This window comes from Uranotaenia lowii, chromosome 2 (assembly GCF_029784155.1).
Source record: "Uranotaenia lowii strain MFRU-FL chromosome 2, ASM2978415v1, whole genome shotgun sequence".
NCBI classification, from domain to species: domain Eukaryota; kingdom Metazoa; phylum Arthropoda; class Insecta; order Diptera; family Culicidae; genus Uranotaenia; species Uranotaenia lowii.
In genome coordinates this window covers 248,253,377-248,272,196 of record NC_073692.1, presented here as the reverse complement: position 1 = coordinate 248,272,196, position 18,820 = coordinate 248,253,377, and the positions used below count along the sequence as shown (strand labels likewise).

Sequence of the window (18,820 nt, the reverse complement as noted above, 5' to 3'; positions counted from 1 at the left end):
TTAGTAACATATAAGGTTTTATGGTAGAACAGCCTGCGCAATCTGTTAAAACTACAGCTTATCGTTTATCCACTCATGTGCACTTTCGGAAGACTATAAAATTTTTGTTATATTTTATTAACTTCCTACAAAATTTTATCAAAAATCGTTCATATGAAAATTGGGGCAGAATGCCCACAAGACCACGTGTTTTATGCTCAAATTTTGAATGCTGTTAACTTTTGAGAAAACCCGAATATCAAAACAAAATGCAATTCTTTTTATTTGCTGACTCCCAAATTACGATAACAATGAATAATTATAACAAATTTCGTCCTTGTTTTGTAGCGGTCGCACCATTATGAAAATTTTGACACTACTTATTCAGCTGAATCGGGCGCCTTTTAGTAGACTAGCAGCTTTGATCGATTCGCTGACTTTGTCGATCGTTGCATCGAAGATTGAATGCCATGCTTACTCGTTTCATGGCGGCTTCATGTTGTTTGGCGACATGATTTGGAAAGGAAAAGCAAGACCCGAATCAAAAGTCGATAGATCGAGCGACAAACCAAATTCGTCAAAACCCCGAAGAATTTCTAAAGACTTCGGGATTAACGTAGTTCCGCTTGGGGTCAACGCCCGATATCGCTTTCCCTGAACTGAGGAACACACTTCCAACCACTTTGATCTGATTTGTGATCGCGCGTGGAAGTGTGGTTTTGGTTCGCGAATCGTTTGCTGACCTTTCGATTTTTCAAAAGGTATTTCTTTAAAGTGATGTAGTTCAGAAATAATTTAGTTACTAATTCTTTTTGTTGTGTAGCCCCGCATCTATAGGCTACACTTCGCGAGCTAGGACCGTATAAGTGCGTGTGAAATAAAAATTAGAGCCAGGTAAAGACGTGCGTTACAAACCGTGCCGTGCATGTGCTTAATATGTTGCCGTATTGGCCAGCCTTTCATTCACAGCGAGTTGGCAGCAGCACTTCCGATCACAACGGATCAGCAATTCCGGCCAATTCCATCATCATAAGGGTTGATGTCGATCAACCCTGCCGGAAGCGCACATCAACCATCGTAGCTGTGGAACATCGCAGCTCAAGTGAGTTTTCCGACCCGCCCCATCGTGTTCCGTCAAAAACGAGTGGAGCGGGAGCGAAGCATCCCGAGAAGCTCATTGAAACCATCATCATCCATTTCGGCCAACCCCGCCGAATCGGGTCCGTCACGGGCGAACCCATCAGGAGCGCAGCATCGAGGAGAGCTACGACAGGAATCGATCGCAGGTTTGGTTGAAAAACACTATATCGGTGAGTCATTTCTCATATTCCTCGCCCTTGTATTTATCCCGCAGAGTGCCGTCCACGACGGATGCAACACTGAAATTGTTGAGAAATTATGCGTTAAACGCACTCAAATTTTGCTGATTTTCGAAATGATCATGATCTTCAAAATTTATTAAATTGAAAACCACATGTGGTAAAAAGTTGGACGACCCCTCCAACGAGAGAGAACGTACCTAGCAACCTAGCATGCTCTAGCCTTTGCTCTGCGGTACAGTAACTGCAAGATTTTACGAACCGGAACGTCGACGAAAGCACTGCACGGTTAGTTAGTTAGAGATTCGCACGCACTGGTAGGAGAGATTTTTAGCTGTAAGAAAAATGTAAATAGAAAATTAGGCCTAATTTATGAAAATGTATTAAACAACAAATACTTACCCGAAAAGTTTACATGAAATGAACTCTACTTTTGTTTGTACATAAAAACGCTTTAAAATGCTAATACAGAAAATTGAAATAATATATTTTTCTGATGTTAATCTCCACCAAGAATTTTGACTTTATCATTTATGAATTCCATCACTACGCGTGGCGTGTTTAAATTTGAATTTGAATGATTTTAGCTGTCTACACTTCCACAACCGTTCACCTTTCGGGGATGGGTTTTTGGTAGTCCAATGATGATAATTTCAGGTATGGGTGGTATCGTACCGGATGTTTTTGGGAATATCTTCTAGGATTCGATAATTTTGGGGAGTGAGTCCGAGGTTCCCTCGAGTTCTATCGGTTGCTGATACGGAAGTCAACCTTGTTCGATCCTTTATCTGATCGGATAAATTACATGGACTCGCCTTGAAGTGAGTCTCAGCCGGGCAATTCAATCTTGGGGTGCTGTCCCTTTTAGGGTGGCGCATAAGCAGCACGCTTACTTCGGGTTGTTCAAGGCTGACTACAGTTTGAGTTAAAACGGTGCACCAATATTCGACTCGAAAAAATTATCGGCCGCCATGTTTGCCGCGATATCACGATATCAGTCAAAAAAGTTGAATTTCGTTGCCTACTTGAAGGCGTTTTATATATAAGGATATTAAAAAGTGTATTTTGAAAAGCGAAATTTTCGCAGAGTTTAGCAATACTAAACGATTTTAAGCCAAAGAATGATTATTTTACAAAATTACGATGAACCTGGGGGAGGAAGACTGAATAAAAAAAGAAAAAAATCTTTCAAACGTCAAATTTCTCTCATCAATCTACCGACCAGAGCGAAGGTTCAAAATTTTACTTTCTTATTTAGAGATTTTTAATAAAACTTGTTTTATGCTGAAAAGCGCTTGTTTTGCGTAAAACAATGATTTAATTAGTGATCGGTACTGTACCGGTCAGGAAATTTCATCTATGTTTTGTTTGTTATGTGTCTAGTTTTATGTTCACTTGACACTGTAATTCATTTGATCGAAAACACCACTATCTGTATACGTACCTTAGGATAAGCATAACTCTCTCGCAACATGAATACTTTCTTCGAGAGAGTCAGAAATAATAGTGTAGTAAGCCATTTTAGAATTAAGTAGGATAGATCATGGAGTTGAATTTAACGCACGGGTTTTACTTCGTTCCTAATAAACCGATAGAATAAGTCCAACCAAGCGACTTAATTACATTTAAAGTTTATCCGAAATTGGGATAGTTAAGTGGTGGCTAAGCGCAGTCGAATCGCGCAGTGGTACTCCGTACAAACACCGAAAGTGCAAACAAAATTCTGCCCCCATCGGGTGAATCAGCTGCTGTGTGTTAAGTGTAGGCGACTTACCCGGATTCCTGCTGCTGGTGGATGCCGTCGACTTAGAGACGGGAAGAAAACCCTCGAATTCCGAACCCCCCATCGGCCGAGCCCGAACATTTGGTCCTTCGAGCCGGATTCGAGGACAGGAAGCTCATCTGGACCATCGCCGGAATTGAACATTCGCCATCTTCTGGAGCGCCATAGCAGCTGTGGTTTGTAGAAAATCCACTTCAAGGTAGGCCATTATGTGATTTACTCACCGCGGGTTAGATTTTTTGGCTTATTATTCACTTGGCCATTGCAAAACCACACAAATTTTACGCTGCAATCGTATGCCGCAGCAACAAGAATTTGATGATTTATTGTGGAATCAAAACAAACGACAGAATTACACTGGTCGACAAAATTTTGCAGTCTTACACTGTCGCACAAACGTTTGGAACCCACATTTATTTCAATAAAATAAATTAATGCAAAACTACATTCGGCGAATAAAGGCGTGCTGTAAAACGGATTGCAAGTGCATTTAGGGTGGTGCACTTTACAGTGTCGGTCAAAATTATATCGGCACTTACTAATTTGAAAGTTTTTGGAAAAATTGGAATTCACTTCCAGTGGTAACTGAAACACTGAAACATTGCTGAGACGCATCGGGACGAGTTGCTAGCCTACAGTATCGTGCAAAAGTATAGCGACATTTCAAAAATTGGATTTTTGGAAAAAAATTCAAATCGCTCTCGGAGTTCATTTTGTAGCATTGTAACATTACTGGGTTGCGTAAATACAAGTTGTTGACAACAGTAACGCTCAAAGGGATAGCAACATACACTGAATAAAAATATTTTGAGGATTTTTATTTACACATCCGAAAAGTCAATCGTTGGTGGTGTTTCCAATCGTTTTTTGGTGTCAACAAGTGTGATTTGAGTGGTGTTGAGTGATGACTAGCAAGGCGGAGAAAAAGTTAGCAGCGGACCTTCTGACGAGACGACGAGCGTGTGCTGAGCGAGATGTGGTGGAGAAGTTCATCGCGGACTACACCTATGAACGGGATTGCTGCCAGGTTTCGGTGCGTTTGGAGGCTCTCAACAAATGCAACGAGTTGTTCTTGAACGTGCAGAACGACATCGAGCTGGGTGATCACGAGGATAAGTTTGAAAATCACCTGGAATTCCGAGCTGATTTTGAGGATCGATTCTGCAGGGCGAAAGGTTTTTTGCTGTCAAAACTGGAGAGTAGGGAGCATCCGTTGAGTTCGACGATCATCCATGCATCGACTTCTCATAGCATGTCTTCCAGTTTTCATCATCGGCTGCCGAAAATCGATCTACCGAAGTTTAGCGGAGATGAATCGCGCTGGATCTCATTCCGTGATAACTTCATCTCGATGATCCACTGTAACGAGGACATTCCTATCGTCAACAAGCTGCAGTACCTGTTACAGTCACTGGAAGGAGAAGCCAAGAAACCATTCGAGTCGGTGGATATTCAAGCCGATAATTATTCATCGACATGGGACGCTTTGAAAAAGCGGTATGACAACAAGCGTTTCCTTAGGAAAGAGCTTTTCCGTGGCCTGTACAACCTTCCACCTCTTCAGCATGAGTCCGCACAAGACCTCAACACACTGGTTGACGATTTCCAGCGACACGTTAAGGCACTGGGGAAATTGGGTGAACCTATCGAGCATTGGGATACTCCGCTCATCTTTATCCTGACGAATAAGTTAGATTCGGCGACGATTCGTGCATGGGAGCAAGATACTCGACAGAAGGATGAGGTGAAATACGACGAGCTCATCGAGTTTCTCATCCATCAGGTTCGGATGTTGAAATCCGTGGACAGCGATCTTCAGCATCGTTCCTCAGTGCCCACCGCTTCCAAGGTGGCCGGCCAAATCCCGAAGAAACCAGTTCCCATCCGATCTGTTGTGAACACAGCTACGTCCGAAACTCAATCCAGTACTTTGTCATGCCACTGTTGTTTGAGAACACATCCGCTTCACCAATGTCCAGCATTTTCGAACCTGTCCAGCTCCCAACGGCGAGAGCTTGTGACACAGCACAGCCTTTGCTGGAATTGCTTTCGCGCAAACCACCAGGCAAGATCCTGCAAATCCAAGTTTCTGTGCAGGATTTGCCAAGCGAAGCACCATACGATGCTGCACGACCCAGCAGCACCACCGAATGAGTTCTCACCCGAGAGATCACAAGCCACACAAGCGAATCCAGGCCCCGATAGATCGCTTAGCCCACCAACAGTAAATCTATCCGTGCATTCAAATTCGACGGTTCTATTGGAGACAGTTGCGCTGTTAGTTGTCGACCGATACGGCAGAAAGATTCCAGCACGAGCTCTTTTAGATTCCGCAGCAATGTCCAACTTCATCACCAAGAAGCTGGCGAACGAACTCGCCACCCGTCAAAGCCCCGTGGACATCGCAGTTGCCGGAATTGGAGAGTCAGTGAAGCGCATCAAGCACAAGTTAGCTGCCAAGATCGTATCCAGGAACAGCGACTTCTCCACCACACTCGATTTCCTCGTTATGAAGAAACCAACATCATATCTCCCCACATCACCGATCGATTCAACTGCCTGGAGAATGCCGAAGGTTCCATTGGCGGATCCTCAGTTCAACGTTCCAGCAACAATCGACATGATCATCGGTGGAGAATGTTACCACGAGTTCCACACAGGCGTACGCCACTCTCTTGGTGATAATTATCCGTTTTTGGTGGACACCCTCTTTGGCTGGACAGTTTCTGGCAAAGTGGATTCCAGCTCCACCACCGCACCGCGAGCGTGCTTTCTCTCCACCGTTGATCGAACCCGAGAAACGATCCCTGGGGAGTTCCAGCCAATGGAAACCACCGATGGGAGCCTGAGAATGAAAGTTGAACCCTCCACCACTCAAATCCACAAAAAAGGATGCATCGTCTGCCATTCCCGGCCCAATAATCCCAAAACCACCCTTGGAGATTCGAACACGAAAGCCACACAACGAAACTCCACCAGAAATGCACATCACAAAATCCCTGGAAGTAACGCTCAACCCGGAAAAAGGCACAACATCGATCCTGTTGACGACAAGCCACACTGCTATCGGCCACATCACCCGGTGCTCAAGGAAGCCAGCAAAACCACCAATAAACGCGTGGTATTCGACGCATCCTGTGAGCCCAATTCAGGGTACGCGCTCAACGATACGCTGCTCGTCGGTCCCGTCGCTCAACAAAGTCAACTGTCTAACACTCCTTCAAGCGCCGCTAAGGTCAACGACAAAGGAGAAGACGCTGCCTGTGGATCCTGCTGCTACTTTGTCCCTTTGGTCAAGCAGCCGTATGTTAACTGTCTGGAGTTATGCGCACCTGTTCTACCAGAGGTATCGTTCCGTCAATGGTTAAAGCCGCCACCACAGCGTTGGAGAACTGTTGCTGCTAATCGGTTAACTGCTATCCAGAAGGATACTGATGGGCTCAGTAGTAGACGTGTTCCGGAAGTGCACATCGTAGCTAGCGAACTGTCCAGGAATTTATATTCCTCCAACTTCCCTGAAAAACCTAGTTGGTATTACGACCACGCATGGCAATCCGCATCCTTGGAAAGCTGGCCTTATTCCACCACCTCGCGGTCACTCGGTCGCTGTACAGGGCTTCATCCAGGTCGAAATGGAGTCATTCAGCCAGCCAAGCGAGATTGTCATCTTACTCACCCCCAGCAGTCAACAGGTCAACGCGACAACCCCGACAACTAGAAAGCTACAAAGACCGGTAGAGCACGCCGAACGTGCTCAACGCGCTAATGGAGCGCTAACAGGTGATTAGCGTTCCTATCATTCCATCCATATCGTTCGATCTACCGGGTCTTTGTTGTTTACAGTTCCTTAGACGTCCTTTTATACCCGCCATCATCGAGATCCTTCTACAAAGACCGGCAGAGCACGCCGAATGTGACTCACTGCGCATGTCGAGCGCTAATAGGTGATTAGCGTTCCAAACTGTCACATTTTCTCGTTCGATCTACCGGTTCTTTGTCGATTGCAGATCCTTTTCTACACTATCTCTATATCGTCACCGAGCATTCATCGCCATGCACCACGTCAGAAGCCGAATCTTCTAAGACCGGTAGGGCACGCCGAACGTTGCTCAACGCGCTAAAGGAGCGCTAACAGGTGATTAGCGTTCCTATTACTTTAATCCAAATCGTTCGATCTACCGGGTCTTTTATCGATTCCAGACCGCCCACTGTCGTACATCGTGGCAGATTCGCTTCGTTTACCAGCGAGATCGGCCACATACATCCACATGGTAGCAGAATCTTCAAAGATCGGTAGAGCACGCCGAACGTTGCTCAATGCGCTAATGGGGCGCTAACAGGTGATTAGCGTTCCTATAACCTTACCCTACGCCGTTCGGTCTACCGGGTCTGTTTTGTATTCACAGATTCTGCACCAGTGCCGAAGCAGATTCCTCAATGTGCGACGTGCCAGCTGTGTCTTTTGGTCCAGCCGTGTCCCCGGGTCCAACCGTGTCTCCTGATGGTCCTATCCGTGTCGCATGGTTCAACCGACTGAATAGCCCGCAATCAATTGGTCCGAAATTTGTTTGAAACAGCAGTTTCAAGGTGGCCGGAATGATCGGTACTGTACCGGTCAGGAAATTTCATCTATGTTTTGTTTGTTATGTGTCTAGTTTTATGTTCACTTGACACTGTAATTCATTTGATCGAAAACACCACTATCTGTATACGTACCTTAGGATAAGCATAACTCTCTCGCAACATGAATACTTTCTTCGAGAGAGTCAGAAATAATAGTGTAGTAAGCCATTTTAGAATTAAGTAGGATAGATCATGGAGTTGAATTTAACGCACGGGTTTTACTTCGTTCCTAATAAACCGATAGAATAAGTCCAACCAAGCGACTTAATTACATTTAAAGTTTATCCGAAATTGGGATAGTTAAGTGGTGGCTAAGCGCAGTCGAATCGCGCAGTGGTACTCCGTACAAACACCGAAAGTGCAAACAAAATTCTGCCCCCATCGGGTGAATCAGCTGCTGTGTGTTAAGTGTAGGCGACTTACCCGGATTCCTGCTGCTGGTGGATGCCGTCGACTTAGAGACGGGAAGAAAACCCTCGAATTCCGAACCCCCCATCGGCCGAGCCCGAACAATTAGGTTTTGTTTTGCTCTGGCAAATTCTTGCATGATCAGGCGTATTGAGTCGCTGAAATTTCGTCAAAGTTTTGAAGCTGATAAATAAAATTGGTTTGATTAATGGTAGTTCTAAAAATATAGTCAAATCTAAATTTAGCACCTAAACAACTAAGTTACATGACTCGCTACACGAAACTGATCATCCAAAGTTAAAATTTGAACGATTACAAATCTTTTCAACAATTGCTGGCTTTTTGCCGAACAGTAAAAAAACGATACAGAAAACGATACAACAAATTTCAGTCTTCCTCCCCCAGCGATGAACATGTTATCAAACATTTGATGTTTCAATTATTACATTCCTTATAATATTTGTTCCATTTCTTACCACCCTTCATGTTTGGCGTTCTGTCAACTAGTTTTGGCGTCCTACCCCGCGGTTTGTTTTCTGGCTGTTTTAGTTTTTTTCAAAAATACAGTCAAAATCGTGTTTTTATCATATTTTTTTCTTTTCGATAATACGCAAATCTGATCCCTGAATCGTTGTCAGTTTTCAATTTGGTTCTTAAATGATTGGTATCGCTGTAAAAAGCAATTATTCTTAACTGGTGCGTCTTGTACAGTTTTCCCCTACTTTTGATCCGGGCACAAACTGACGGTGGACCACAAAAACAAATGAAATGCAATTTGTAAAAAATTCGCGCAAAGTAGTCAACTTTGAAAAATTTCCGTAAATTCAATTTTTGTTGCATCAAAAATCTAAAGACAACAAAATGTTAGAATCAAAATAAATTTTGTAGTCATATTTTTTCAAAAGCTCTACCACCGCTCAAACAGTTTTTACTAGCAATCGAATGGAAAGTAGGTTTTTCAGACCACTTTTTTGAACTTTTTATGACCCTTTCATTAAAAAAAAATTTAAAAAAATTTCTTGGCTCCATGATGTAGACATTATATTCAGCTTTCATATGCATAAGGCAAATATTTTTTTGGACGTGTAATAATGAACTACAGCAGTTCTCCTGAGGCATGTTTTTCAGATTTTTTTCTTTCATGCTGAACAATGAGTAAACTAGTAGCTTAAGTTATATTTAATGTTCTAAACATATTTTACTGACATTACAAGGTTTATATTGATTTTAGTTTTGTTCAGATCGGTTGAACACGCTAAAAGTTATAACGATTTGCGCTCGTAGTGTCAAATTGACACTCCTAGTGCTGATTGGGGTAACGAAATCTAATGCATATGAGGGTTAATACAGGATTTTTTTAAGTTAAAGATCCAAAAATATAATTCGAATGTTGATTCATAATAAAAGTAAGAACTCTGAGCACACTTTCTCCAAACAACTTTATTTTAATTTCCATATTCTAGGTATATTGAATATTTTGGATTCATTTGAATTTGTGACCTTATGAGGATTTTTGTAATTTGCGTAACTAATTTTAAATTCAAAGTTTATTTCTTGAATTTGTTTTCAAAATTTAAACAACATTCCTAAAATAAACATTTGTCAAAAAATTCTCAGCATGAAAATATTTTTTTGAATAAATCTTGATATTTTAATCTCCTGGTTATCTTCGGATTCTATACTCCTCCTTCGCTATTTTTTGTTATTGGAAGTTTGATGAACTTTTTGACGAAGTCTACACTACGGATAGAAATTACGATTTAATTCAACTATAGATAGGTATATGTACATACAAATTTAAGAAATAAGTTTACCTTTAGTAGGTATTATGCAATGTTTCGAATGAATCGTTAGGTAGTTGATATCCAGTTCTTTTTTGTTTTTAATTTTTAGCACTTTTGGCAGCAAATTCTCTTTCCATGAAAAATGTCTAAAAAATTATTGTGATGCGTTATCAATCCATCTAAATAAAATCTTTTCTCCGAATTAATTATTTTTTATTTAATTAATGTGAAATACAATACAATACGTTCATATTTTTGTTAAATCTACGTGAAAAATATGCAGTAGATCGAAACCTTATTCACATCCGATCTACATTATTTTTAGGTACGCTTCACTCATATGAAAATTACGTGAATTCTGCTTGCTGCACGAGTTCTGTTTGATACCTGAAATTCACGTAGGTTTCACGTGATTTTCATGGTGGCAAAAGTCTTTGTACATTTTCACGTAGCGTTCATGTGAAAAGCTTTTTCGGTGTAGAAGCTGGAGCAGGCAATTCAGGTTGTCTTAAATGTATTTTCCGAGTGTAGGAACTTATTTACTGTCGTTATTTTCTAAATTGCTTCTGCTTATCTTCAGCTGAACTTTCGGGTCCCGGACTCCACGGAATTTGATTGCCAAGTTATATTTCGGACCCCGTTGTTTTTTAAAAACTGTTTCCTTTGCGGTTGAATTGTGTATTGTGTCTAGCTTTGCTTACAGTTACGTTTCCCCTGTAGTTGAAGGACGCAGGAAGTTGTTCCGGAGAACTGAAATCAACGAAAATTGAACAACCATCTGATTTGCGTTACAACCATAAAAACGATTGCGTTAATCACTTTTTCTTACCATTTTTTCCAGTCCCCTTTTGATAATTTCACATTTAACATGAAGAATTTTCAATATTCTATTGTTGCTTCCAAAAATAATACGCGATTTGACATTTGAAACCTTAACATCATTATTTTGATCGAAGTGCCCTTTGTTTGTCGTTTTGAGCTGCAAATTTGTACGCATTTGCTAATTTAAAAATTTTATCCGTCCTAACATTATTTTTTTATGATTTCAGCTAGTAGAAATTTTGTAGGATTTTTTTGCCCCTAAATGTATGCAGCACCCTTATGCTTTATCATTAAAAAAAATTTTGGCAGAAAACATGTAAAATTCAATTCAAACTAAACCAAAAAATACTACAAATGGTGCTTTATGCTGTCGTAACCGACCCGATTTCTGTAGTCCAATACATATATTTTTTTTTTGCTTTTTAGTCGCAGTTCCATCTTCCGGTTCCTAAACTATCATTTTTCTTTAACTTTTCTATCACCATCAAACAACAAAACATCCATGCTTCTATACAACTCTCTACAAACTGCTTACTCCCATTCCTGACAGCCAGTATCCTATCCTTTCCTCTCATTCATACTCTCTTAAATTTCTATCTATGAGATAAATTATTCTCTTGAGTTTGTGTGTATATGGCTGTGTACATTTTCACACAGTGGGAGAACATCGGTTTTTATTTCTAACTTCATTGTTAGCACTTTTTAGTATCTCAGTTGACCAAGTCTATTTTGATAAATCTTCATTTATTATCCATTACCTATATTCTCTACATATGCGTTATGACATAATAAATATAGCATAACGAATATATTTTCAAACGTTTTGATTTAATTTTACATTGAAAACCAAGTTTGTTGCAACTTACCCCTTTTTCTAAATATTTGGGGTGAAAATCGCATGTATTTGTAAATTTTAAAATAACTGGTCAAACCGAACAAATGGTATGATTATCTCTGGAAATTCAGTTTTTAGAAGTCATTGAAGATGAAAAGTGTTGCATGATTCCCCAGTTGACGGTACCGTAAATAATTTGGATAAGGCTGAAATGTTGCCTGACTTTATCGTGTAAACCATTATACAGAAAAAACTTTTATTGGTTGCATATTAAAGGGTCGCGTGTGCAAAGTACGAGAATATGCAGTTTGTTTGATTAAATTTTAACACCTTAACGGTATTACAAAAATCATTGAAAAAGTATTTCAAATGATGTGACTCAATGTAGGATTGGGTCTATTTAAAACACTTTTCCGCCAGATAGGAAATTTACTTCTGGAGTGTTTGACTGAATACGTCACGCTGACATTACTCTCAAATTTAGGCAGCTAAAATAGTTGTCTACCTTCATTTGCCCATTGGTTCCTTATTCTCCTACTTTAGTACAGAAGAAGAATGCGTATTTCACCCTGGGCGCTCTATATGCCATATCATATCAATTATAAAAATATTTTTAATCAAAAATGAGTAACCTCAAGCGTCTTGCAATTCGTTTTTCTGTCAAAATCATTTGATTTTCGTGATTGGAAAAAGATTGAGAATCTTTCAGGGAAAAATAAGCACAACTGAAATCTTTAAATATATGTACGTACAGTACAATTTAGTAATAAAGTTTGCAATGACCCTTCATTCAACTCTGCTGGTCAGCATAGGCATCATTGAGAACAATTGCAAAATCTGGACAGTCAAGGACACTCACTATTGCGATGAAATGAGTCAAACTCTAACCAGAACCAAAAATATGCAAAAACAATTGTTGAGCTCAATTAAATTACTCGTAATAAATATTGATGACCAGCATGGTGATGACCAATCTAGGAAGAAATTCTTGTATATGATAGCAAAAATAAAGGAAAACAATGCGGCTCTTTTCCATTTCCACTGCCATGTTCTCTTTTGTTCACCAGTTGCGACAAACGATGACTGAAGGAACGGGTAGAAGAGAGGATCCTTTTTTCATTCCCCTCAATCGGTTACATTGTTCTTTACAATTTCAGCATGTTTAGTGCGACTGGGTTTTCTGGTACACATACAAAAAGGGGTTCGTCTCATTAAGTTTTATGGCAAACGTTAAAGTTCAATCATAAAACGGTTTGCTTTTGGGGTCTCTTGTTCTCGGGAATTTCTCTAAGAAGGGCTTGACAGCCAAACGAAAGGCAAATCGAACACCAACCAAAAGGGATGTTTTATGGAGCCTACACTGGGCTGATTGGATGTCACTTTATTGAGGAATTGACTCATGAATGATTTTTTTACTGTAGGACGTAGTAAAACAACTAATAGAATTATAACAAGGATTGTAAAAAAGGATTTCTTTCCTTTTCCGTCTTTCGGTCAGCGACAAACTGAAGTATAGTTGGAATGTACCATGTTAAGGCTGGGTGACGATTTTCTGTTTGCGAAAGATTCAATCAATATTCAACGGCTTTGCGAAAAGTGCAAATTTTAACGGTCTTTTTGCACAGCAGAAGGGTACACCGAATAAAACAGTTTCAGGAACTGGTCTCATAAACTTTCCGATTGGCAAAAAAGGATTTACCGTTTTTGAAAAAGGAGTTGAAAGAAGGTACAGTCATATATTACTGTTTTTGGAAATTCGCAATAACGGGTAAGTCATCAGACGGAAAATTTGCACGTACCCTTTGGCTCGCAAAAGGATTGGGAGGAATTGCTTGAACAATTGAAAGGATAGAGGATAAGATAAACAGATAAAGGACTTTGAATAGTCACACCAAATAATTACATTCACCTTTACGACATGAGCAGTTGAGCAATGCTTTGCCAAAGATTATTGCAAATTCTCCTATTTTCATTTATTATCATACTCCGCTGATGTTGTTTTACGAGTTGGCAATAATATAAAAGTTGAGCGAAATTACAGATTCATTTATACCCATCTTCGAATTAACGAATCTTTTGCATCATATGCTTTGTGCAGCCTTCGATACCATAATTCGTTATCAATTGATTGAGAATAGGGCCCGAATCTTTTACAAATATGAAGTTTTGTCTTCTGTTGCCATTTGTGAACAGTATTGGACGACTTCATTATCAATTTTAAAGCAAATATGTGGAGTTTTCGATGACAAAAACATCAAGAAAATAAAATCAGAACATGTACGGTAGATCAGAATTTTATTGCCCTCTGCCCCAATTATGCCCATGACCCTTTTTGCAACCCTTTTTCCCAAGTGAATACTTCTGAAGAAGCTATCATTCCGAGGATGCATTGGTCACGCTGTTTACAAAGAGTTAACTTTATGAATTTATGTGAATAGAAACACTTTGAATTGGTCAAAATACAGCAAGTTCAATAAATAAATTGCAACTGAACCCCCACAAACTCGGGCTACTTGCAAATTATTTGCAAAATCGTCATGTGAAAGAGTTAATAAACGTTTATAGGTTTATGGTGGCCCTGCATTCGGTCAGAATAGCAATAAAAGGGTTCAAACCGGAGAACCTTTCGGCACGTAAAGGGTTGCTGGATTATCGACAGTCATTGCAGTTGAATTTTGAAATTCGGAAAACATACATACTGAGAACATTTTCACAGCATGTCTCCATCAGCTAAACAAACACGAGGCGGGAAAATTTGTATTTTTCGTCTAAATGTTCGCCTAGAACAATCGTCTGTAGGCAAAATAACACTATTCGAAAGAATAAATTTTATTGGATTATCGTCCAAATTACCAACACCACTGATTTCAATCTCTCAGCTAGATAAGTACACGGATGAGCTACCTGGCAACCTAGAACGGACAAACCATTTACGACGAAAGCAATCGCTCATAAAATATGGGATAAGCTATTGGCGAATAATGCAAAGGAGAAAAAAACTGATGTTAGCTTTTTTGAACTCAGCTTCATTTTTTCTGCCCTGGTCATACAATATCGTTTTACAATCTGTGCAAAATGCTCTAGTTGTAATGAATGTAGGTCGCTTTTTGCTCAAAAAATAGCTTTCTCGGAAAAGAAATGGTCATCGTTCTGCAATAAAAAGTGCTCTATTTTTTTTCGAAGTTTGTCTCAAAATTAACTTTTTGAACGAGTGGACTATTTTTAATGACCTCATTATGTTTCTGGTGCAATTCTCTCGTTATTTTTTACGCTACCCATCGTCCTATGCAAATTGTACCAAAGTATACAAGGAAAACGGAATAAGGGACAAAAAACTAATTACGTCGTCTCATTTCTCAACATCATTTTTATTTCGGTCAAAAATTCAGAATATTACAAAAGAAAGAAGATGAAACTGAACTCAGATTCAATCAATCAGATTGAAGTCCTACATTCTTTATATTTTCAGAATAGATTGAATTAAGCAGAACATCTACAATTGGCATAAACAATTAAACTCCTTTTAAATCAACGACATACAGAATTGTCAGATTTTTTCAAATTAAATAAAAAAAATGAACATAAACTTCAACACTGACATTCGTTGATTTAAAAAGGGGTGGATTTTTTCCATACCAGTTACTCTAAATATTCTAGTAAAAAAACAAACTTATTGAAGTTTGACCAATTTTTTTCCTATCTTCCTTTTTATTCGGTGTAAGAGAAATTCTAGCTTTAAGTTTTAAATTGCCTAATATAAGGTTATAGAACGATTTTGTTTATGCCAAAATCATTCTAGAAACACGATATTAAAAAAAATATATTTTGTGGATTTACAAACAGGATCAGTTTTACTTTTTTTCCGTTTCATTGAACATCATCATAGTGAAGAGCTTAAAGAGTGATACGATCAAAATTTGGTCAATATCAACTGACGTATTTCTTTCAATTTTGGATTTAAAAAACCTGAACACCCCTCATTTTGAAGGTGTGTGTGTAGAATGTTGCTCCTATTTTGATTTTGAAATTCACTCTTCAGTTGTCAAAATGCCGTCCAAGGAATAAGAGCAGCGTGTCAAAATTTTGCTCGCGCATCATGAAAATCCGAGCTACTCAAACGCAAAGCTGGCAAAATCGCTAAAAGTTGCCAAATCAGCCGTTACAAATGTAATTGAAGTGTTTGGAGAACGCTTGTCGACAGCCAGGAAGTCTGGATTGGGGGGAAATCGAAAACCGGAAGCCGCTGAGACGACAAAGAGAGTTGCCGGTAGTTTCGAGCGAAACCCTAACCTCTTTCTCCAAGATGCCGCAAATAAGCTGGGTGTATCGTCTACTACCGTGCATCGAGCCAAAAAACGAGCCGGACTATCGACTTACAAGAAGGTAGTGACTTCAAATCGCGATGATAAACAAAATACGACGGCCAAAGCGCGATCCCGGAGGCTGTACACGACGATACTGACGAAGTTTGACTGCGTGGTAATGGACGACGAAACCTACGTCAAAGCCGACTACAAGCAGCTTCCGGGACAGGAGTTTTATACGGCAAAAGAAAGGGGAAAGGTAGCAGATATTTTCAAGCACATAAAACTGTTAAAGTTCGCGAAGAAATATCTGGTTTGGCAAGCCATCTGTACCTGTGGCTTGAAAAGCAGCATTTTCATAGCTTCCGGGACTGTCAACCCAGAAATTTACGTAAAAGAGTGTTTGAATAAACGTCTGCTGCCTTTCCTGAAGAAACACGGTTGTTCCGTACTGTTTTGGCCGGATTTGGCATCTTGCCATTAAGGTAAAAAGGCCGTGGATTGGTACGCTGCCAGCAACGTGCAGGTGGTTTCCAAGGACAAGAACCCTTCCAACACGCCAGAGCTCCGCCCAATTGAGAAATACTGCATGGCTATTGTCAAGCGGAACCTAAAGAAGACCAAAAAACTGCTAAGGACGAGCAGCAGTTCAAGGCAAACTGGCTTTCTGCGGCGAAGAAGATGGACAAGGTGGCTGTACAAAATCTGATGGCAGGGGTTAAGCGTAAGGCCCGCCAATTCGGATTTGGAAAAGCGGAAGCCTAACAGAATATTTTTCCTGAATTTTATACTAATTAAACTTGATAAAGAAATTTAATTTGATTTTTTAAATAAACGATTTCACCGATTTACACGCGTTTTCCCTTGACCAAATTTTGACAGTATCTCACCCTTTAGAAGTTCTTATTTTGTATCCGTGCTTTACTAGACTATATGTTTTAAGCCTTTTCTGACAAACAAATGGTTAAATAGTTAAATAGCGATGTGACATGTCAGTAAAATTAATATATGGTGAAAGATTCTTTCAACATGATTTTGGGCGGAAATAGGAACACAAATTATTCGAACAGTCCAGAACGGTGACAAATCATAACAAAACATTCTTTGGTCCACTAATAGCGGGGTTAATCGAGACATGTCTCTTCATAAACGTGTTGAAATTCCCCAAAGTCGCGGAAAATAATGTAGAACTGAAGAAAATTTACTTTTAGGATGATCGTAGACGAATTGTGCTGTCAGTTTTCACAGGAAGTCCAAAAATAAAAATCTAATTTTATTAGAGTTTTCTGTTGCCCCTGGAGAAAGGTACAACCATCAACATTTCTTCGAATATACATAAGTGTGGGGATTGGAAAAAAAAACAAAAAAAAAATCTTTAAAGCGAAACACTGGGCACTGTTTTGCGTTTTAAATGATGAAAGCTAAAGTTAATGCATTTTTATTGTTGAACAGTTTCCAAGTACACTAGTTCCTCAATAAACAAGCAACTGTCTCTATTTCCTCCACCTGGGGTGCACAAAAATTAATGTTTTAAAATTGATAGTAAAACCCATTTCTACTTTTTTCTTTGATAAAGTTTGATTCAGGTCATCCGTCAGCAATATGCACCATCTAAAACAAACGGATGCTAAAAAAGCATTATTTGACAGACATATTACGGAAATCTTTCAAAAATAGTCCCGATTTACCCCATTTTACGGTAATGTAATCAAAATTTAGTCTTATTATTATGTGTGTGAACATTACCGGTGGATTGTGATTTAATTTAATGACTAACGGCATTTCAGTGAAGAAATAAAAGTTATAGACGGATAGATAAGATTTGGAAGTATTAAAGATTTTCAAATTGAGCTAAGAGCGTTTTATGTTTATGAGAAAACTTTTTGCATTACAAGATCAATTGTCCCGCAGCATATTATAGTTTAGAATTAAAACAATTGTCGAAGAAAAAGAGTGAAAATATTAGGAAATATGAAGTTCACTTATTGTTGTGCATAGCTCAAAAATAGAGAACGTAGACGGTTATTCAAATGCGTGAAACAAAAAGTTGTAGCGTTGCCGTGCCGTAAAAAATCCGCAAAAGAGTTTACACATCGTTCGAACTAATACTCGCAATAGAAAACTTCACATGGCCGGCCGTACATTTCCTTTTGTCCGATTGGGGCACGAAACACTAGCTTCGATCCATCCATGCATCATTGTATAGATCAGCGGTCGGCAACCTCTTAAGACAGAAAAGCCAAAAATTGCTAATTAAGGAAATTTACAAGTTTGAAAAAGCCACACTTCTTTATATCCTTATTGCGAAAAATGGTTATCCATTTTGAAAAAATACGACGACGCAAAATATTTTGTAAATTTTATTCAAAACTAGCTGACCCGGTGCGCTTTGCTACCCCTTCCATGAAAAAAAAAAAAAAAATTTCGATAAAATTATTATATTTAAAATAATCTTTCTTTTTAATAAAATTTCATCACATTTAAAAAGCAAACTATTTTTCATGATATCCGAGCTTCTAGATTGTCTTGAGTCGCAACATAACTTGAAGAATGAAGGAGCTACTCTTTAGAGAAAAAGAATAGGAGGGATGTTCAAAACAATTTAATATACTTTTTGAAGGGGGAGGAGTATTAAGATACAGGAAAATTTGTACAGTGTCAAAAAGTGTGCCAAACTTTATGAAAACACTAGGACTTTAGCTTTGAGCTAACATTTAATTAAATTTCAATTTTTATTAAGCTGTCGAAAACTAGCACTGAAAATTCACCTCATAATCTATTTTTCGACACCCACCTTCTTTGATATGTTTATACTGTTTCCATGGTGTAAAAACGCCGTGAAGTAGACAAGCAATTCTAACATGCAAATATTCACATTCCTGAGCTATCAAAGAAGGTGGTAATATGCTTGTCGAAAACTAAAACTTTTTGTGTCGAAAACTTAAATTGAATGTAGAAAACTA

General features: G+C 39.1%; 1 protein-coding gene across 1 annotated transcript; it reads left to right on the top strand.

Annotated features, from left to right (window-relative positions):
• Nucleotides 1-3,985: 3,985 nt before the first annotated feature.
• On the top strand, nucleotides 3,986-6,799 carry LOC129742486 (uncharacterized). Its single transcript, XM_055734388.1, has one exon. It carries the CDS (start codon nucleotides 3,986-3,988, stop codon nucleotides 6,797-6,799), a length of 2,814 nt encoding a protein of 937 aa, XP_055590363.1.
• The last annotated feature ends 12,021 nt before the right edge of the window (nucleotides 6,800-18,820 follow it).